General features: G+C 40.0%; 1 protein-coding gene across 2 annotated transcripts; it reads right to left on the bottom strand.

The window, feature by feature from the left end:
- Positions 1 to 72: 72 nt before the first annotated feature.
- Positions 73 to 5,748, bottom strand: ccdc152 (coiled-coil domain containing 152). 2 transcript variants are annotated; one of them, XM_084382656.1, is made up of 8 exons: positions 5,503 to 5,748; positions 4,936 to 5,038; positions 4,372 to 4,440; positions 3,892 to 3,956; positions 2,745 to 2,880; positions 2,278 to 2,405; positions 1,530 to 1,631; positions 73 to 341 (listed from the first exon to the last, which is right to left on the bottom strand). In XM_084382656.1, exons 1-8 carry the CDS (start codon positions 5,563 to 5,565, stop codon positions 213 to 215), a joined length of 795 nt encoding a protein of 264 aa, XP_084238782.1. In that variant the 5' UTR covers positions 5,566 to 5,748; the 3' UTR covers positions 73 to 212. The 2 variants fall into 2 exon arrangements, with proteins under 2 accessions (XP_084238782.1, XP_084238781.1); XM_084382655.1 differs by having other exon boundaries at positions 4,936 to 5,041.
- Positions 5,749 to 6,000: the final 252 nt, after the last annotated feature.

Here is a 6,000-nt window from a genome sequence, read left to right on the forward strand (position 1 = left end):
CGCACTGGTCACCTGCACGCTGGGTGCTGAAACTGCAGACCTAATGAAGTATGACGGTGCACAACATAGAAGCATAGTTAAAAGAAACGCTTTTAAATTAACCTGAAAGACAAATCTGCAAATTTAAAAACATTTCAGTCACTCCTGCCCCTTCTGTGACTCTGTGCACCCGCAGAGCTGACAGATCAGCAGCTTGTTAGCCTCTAAACAAATTAGATCTTTCTCTTCTTCAGACGGCCGTCGCTGAGGCTGCAGACACGCTGGTTCTCTTCCAGCTCTGCGATTCTCTGACGCAGAGCCCCAATCTCCTTGTTCTTCTCCTCCTGGAAGAACTGCAGCTTCTGAGGACACACGCACAGATTATCCTCACACACAAACACTAGAAAGAGGCAACATAAACAAGAGATGCAGCGCATTTCTCCGAACAGCACAGCTGACGGTGACGTCCTATAAAAACACCACCCACTCATTCCTAATCTGATATGCAGTGATTCTTGTGAGTGCTGCATCTAGTAATGTAATCATGTGTGGTGTGCTTTCTAGGTACTGACTGCTATCATTTCTTTTTAGAGCTAGCACTAGTGATTATTCTTTATCTCATAAAATGATGAAAAATGCACAATTTCTCATCTTCAAATTACTATTGAATTTACAAAGATGTAAACCAGAAAAAAACAGCTACAACCTGAGTAGGTTTGATATTTTTACTGATAAACACAATCAACTGGCTGATAACTGGATGATGGAAGAGAAACAGCTGCTGACAATCTTTTGCTAACCTTCAACAGAACTGATTTGTGTTCAGACTTGCAGTGCAATTGTATGTGTGTGTATATGATGTTGTAACAACTTGTAGTAGTGAAAACAACGGGCAGAACAAATGTTGGCAAAGTACGTTTTCCACGGATCTGTTGATGTAGCTGCTATTTGCAGAAACATAAGATGACATTATTTTATTTTGGTGACTGGGCTGCAAGAAGAAAATAACAATAAACTGGAGTTTCAAGCATGGTTTGTGTACACACACACACACGCACATGTTTGTTGCTTACCTTGCTAGCTAGCTAAAGCCCATGTTTGTACAGTGAGCACATTAGCTGCTTAGGGTGAATAAATCACTACAGTGGTCAAATCCATGAACTTGAGTGACTTAAAAATTAAAGTCTGAATACCCACGAGGCTACTTTCTCTGACAGACTTCTGTCTTGCAGGCATATTACAAAGCTGACGAGGCATTCTGGTAAGTGGGATGTAGCCTGAAGTTACTAAGAAGGTGGGACTAACAAGATGAGGCTTTTCAGGTCAAATCTCTTATACTTTGTTCAGCGCTCTGCTCGCTGAGATTTGCGGGCCAAGGACACCCCGTACAAACTTAAACCATGCTGCAGGATCAAACATGTGAGACAGATTCCTGCTCACCAAGACCTCGAGATACAAACTGATCACCACTTAAAATTGTAATGTAACTTGTTAGTCAGCCTCTGTAATGAAAAAAGAGAGGATGTGAAGGTACAGTGTGAGCTGCTCACCCTCTTGAAGACACTCTGTGGAAGAAGGTTGGAGCCGTGTTGCTGCTGCTGCTGTCGGCTCAACTGAGCTGTACTCTGAACTCTGGCTAACTTCGCACCAAACTGCAAAAACATACAGAGCAGAACACCAAAAAGCTCAGAGAGAGGCGCAGTCCACAGCAGGATTATACTGACTTGAAAAGACTTCTGCTCATTTCAATGAGCTTTCCTGAAAATACTTGAAACTGATGTGAACAGTGTCATGTTGTCTATTAGCGTTGCAACTACAATTTTCATTATTGTTTAATCTGACAAATCTTCCATCTTCTCTCTTTTGTCCAAACAACAGTCCACAACCCAAAGACTCTTCATTTGCCGTCATAACCGACAAAGAAAAGCACCAAATCCTCACATTTGAGAATGTAATGTTTGATATTTGCTTAAAGAAATTACTGAAACATTTAATGGATAAACAAAATAGTTGTCAATTCATTTTCTCTTGATCCACTAATTGTTGAAGCTCTATATTCAAATTACATTTCAGCTGTTCTCTTCTGCAGACAGTCTTACTCAAACTATTAACCACTTTAATCCTGCAGAACACCCATCACTGTCCTCAATAAACTGCATTCGATTGACAGGTCCTTAAAGATATTATTCATCAGCATGAGCTTCATATCAGCAAATAAATATTAATGATTGAAACAGCCTTTTTATTTATTACAATACATGGTTCATCAGTTCCTCCACAGTGTAGATTTTCATTTACCTCCATCTGTGACTTGAGGAGCTCGCTCTGCCTCTCCCTCTCCTGCTCCTTCAGCCTCTTCTTCATCTCCTCCACGTCCACATCCTTTTTCTCCAGCAGCTTCTTTACTTCAGCGTCTTTAGCTTCCACTGTTGGGGAGTACACCATCGACAGGCACAGGACAAACGCTGAGCAATCTTTAACTTACTTGTTTTGATGTTCTCTGTTTTTGTCTTAATTCATTTCTGTTCTGCTGCTCTGCTCTGAGGCTGTGGGCTCATATCAAGACAAACCTTTCATTTATTCTTGTTATGAACTCCCACAATGTCAACATTAGTGTTCAACATTAGTTTCAGGATATATCTGATCCACTGTTTATGTCTTGCATTAAGACTTTGGGGCTGTAAGGAGGTTATTTGCGTGTATAATGTTATTATTCCCTGGAACATCTTACATCTCAGTGTATGAAGCATTCTGTGAGCTCTTACACTGATTGACAGCCTGTCTCTGGACATCCTCCACCTCCCTCCTGCACTGCTGCCTCACAGTCTCTAGCGCCCCCTTGTGTTGCTCTCCTTCCGCTCTCATTTCACTGACCAGCTGCTGAACCTCAGCCTCTCTGTCCTGACGACAACAAACAGGCCACAAACCACATCACTGACTGATGTGGAGTTAAAAATACTACTTGAGAAACATTTGGAAATGCTACCCAGTTCTGAGGTTTTGAAAGGCACAAAAGAGCTTCAAAGTATGGGCAAGACTGGAGAGAGTCCAGTCAACATTATGTGAAATTGAAGCGTTGAGCTACAGTTACAGTCCTGAAAAACCTGAAAAGTGCTTCTGCCTCGTAGTTTTTTCTACAACCAGACAAAACAGACGCACGTCACTGCTGTTCCATAACATACATCTATATTAACCCTGCACATTAGACACTGATAATAAGAAAATGCTACACATCAAATCATTTTGTCACCAAAAATGAATTCCTGTCTGAGGAACACTGGCCTTTGCTGCTCTAGCTTTGACTGATGATCAGTTTTACTGTATTTTGTATTAAAAGAATATCAATACAATAGAAAATGACACACTGTCATTTTGGATGGACTGTTTATCCTCAGGAGTGACTGCAGAGCTCTCAAAGCTTAATATTGGTGTGTGCATAATTCAGGGGTCTGAGACTGGGCCTCCCCTGAGACACCTCCTCAGTTTACACGCTCAGTTACACTCACTTAACTGGATACCTGGGATCATTATTTTGTTATTTGATCTCGACAATTGAGCCAAGACAAGCTAATACTGCTGTTCGATATAACTTCAGAAGTTACCAAACACATGAATAAAGCTCTGTCTAAACGGATTTATTAGTTTATAGCTGGGAAAGTGGAAAAAATAGTAAAATTCCCCCAAATCCCTGTTTCTGAACCATCAGTTTAAACAAATCACACATATTTGGGATTTTCCATATGATCGTTTTGATTATCAACGTAATAACTGGGCTACAAAAGATGAATAAATGTCTGTGAACGTTACTAACATACATGCCAAGATATAGAAAAACATGACCTCATCCACAGGCCACATACGGAAAGGGAAACCTTTTAATTTTACTTCTTGTGTGTCAGTGTCAGGTCTTACCTCTGCCGCTCTCTCACGCTGTTGTTTCAGGTCGGCCATATCTTTCTTCAGCTTCTCATTCTCCACTACAACATGACACAGTTTCATGATATAAACCTGACAAATAATTTCATGTGTAATTTTACTACTATAACAGTGGTGCTTTGGGGTTATTAATGATTATGGATCCCAAATAATACTAAATAGATATCAAACAGAATATAACTTCAAAGCAACACTATTAAAGACAGAACTGGGAGTTTTTGTTGTTGACTGGTGGGATTAGTGGTAAACTTGTGCAGCAAAAGTGCTTCGGGTTTGCCCTGTGTATTTTTTATTCCTTCATCCTCGAGTTTTTAAATATCCAGGAAATTTCTTTTCTTTTCTTATCATGACACAAAGATGTACACACACAAACACACATACACACACACACACACACACACACACACACACACACACACACCGGTGTGGTTTTGTCCAGTAGTTTAGTACATTTACCTCTTAGGTTGCACTGCGCCTGCAGAGTCTGCTGTAGACTGTTCACAGCAACAAGAAGACTGTCCTTCTCTGCAACAGGTAGGACAACAGAATTAGCAACTTTTCATGTTGTGTTTTTTATATTATAAATGCCATACATGTGAACAAGTTCCAGTATAAAACAACTCAATTAGGGACATACAGTTTATAACACCGCTTAAATGGATCTGATATGTTGCTGAAACTCAAACTCACCCATCCTGCGTTTTGTCCAAATACTGCAGGTTCAATTAATATTTACCAGTCTGACACTGTGCACTGTCTACTAATGCTGACCTGCTGTACACTGTATAAGAAGGTCCCTGATATATCAGTCCATGTGTATATTTCCATTGTTTTTAAGATTTCTTTTCCCTGAACTGAAAACTGAAGGAAACCAGGTCAGGGCTGTCATTTGGACAAATCACCAGCAGAGGGAGACAAACACCAACACAAGCACCACAGGGATTTTACAGTTCAGAAAACAAACACTGCAGTGAAAAGTAAGATAAAGCTCCAGGCTCACAGGAGAGGACACACACTCACCTTCACTCACACATTTCTCCTTGGTCACATAGAATTTCAGGAGTCTGTTGGCGTCCTCCAGCATGACATCCAACATGCTGTTTCTGCCATTAACCTCTGTGATCTTCTGGTGATCAGAGTTCAGTGTATATTCAGAGTTTTTAATTTATTTTAGTGCATTTACTGTTTATCATTCATGGATTTCGTTAGTATTCAGTTTCTCTCGTGTTTTTATGTGACTTGGCTGCTGTAACAGTAGCAACAATTATACAATATAGAGAAAAAATGCAGAAGCAAGTGACTAGCATGTTAACGCTAATTACAGACTTGACACACAGCTAACCACATAAAGTTAACTTCTTTGAAACAGTAAAATTATGACTAAGGTTACCACTTTCCTTGAGCCCTTGTAATTATCTATTTGCAGAGGAGGGATGTTTCTTTCAACCCATTTTCATACTTTTGACTCTTTAGTGAGGCTCATAAAGTCGCAAAAACGGAAACAACCGTCAAGATAACAGAAATGGCGGACGTCCGTAATTAGCGTTAGCATCTGTGAGTTAAGCTAGTTAGCTGACAGTAACTTACCTGTTCCAGTTGAGTGAACTTCTCCATAAACGTGTCAAGGTTAACACAGTTTGGCTTTATCATTTTGCCAGTTAAAGGAAGACCAAACGACTGTAAAAGATGAATAATACTCCCGCTTCAGCGTTAAAATCACGTTAAAATCTCAGCTAGCTATAAGCGAGCTACGCAGTTGTTAAAGCTAAGCAGGAGCTGGTAAGTAGCAGCGCTTGTTGGGCTAGTGCACCGTGGAATGTAATGTGAGTACATTCTGAGCTGCTTTAATATGATTTTAGTACACTTACTTTAACTTACTCAACATTTCAGAGCAAAGTCTGTGTGTATGGAGATTTACATGTATGCCTAAATAATGTAGCACCCTGAAAGGCAGCTGTCTCACTAAACTCATGTTATTGTTAATTCACCAAAATTAAATTTTAATGCAGCATATTGTTTGTTATTCAGTATTTTCCCAGTGCTGCTGCTCTTACTGAGGTAACATCTGTAGGGCGTAGTTTATTC

The sequence above is a fragment of the Pagrus pagrus genome (assembly GCF_965226575.1).
Source record: "Pagrus pagrus genome assembly, chromosome: 19".
Classification (NCBI taxonomy): domain Eukaryota; kingdom Metazoa; phylum Chordata; class Actinopteri; order Spariformes; family Sparidae; genus Pagrus; species Pagrus pagrus.

Excerpts from the sequence above, each read along its gene's own strand:
- ccdc152 (XM_084382655.1), bottom strand. The coding sequence starts at position 5,565 with ATGATAAAGCCAAACTGTGTTAACCTTGACACGTTTATGGAGAAGTTC. Across the intron at positions 1,632-2,277 it reads TCCTCAAGTCACAGATGGAG|TTTGGTGCGAAGTTAGCCAG; the intron begins GTAAATGAAAAT and ends ATGTTTTTGCAG. Across the intron at positions 342-1,529 it reads CACAGAGTGTCTTCAAGAGG|AAGCTGCAGTTCTTCCAGGA; the intron begins GTGAGCAGCTCA and ends GTGTGTCCTCAG.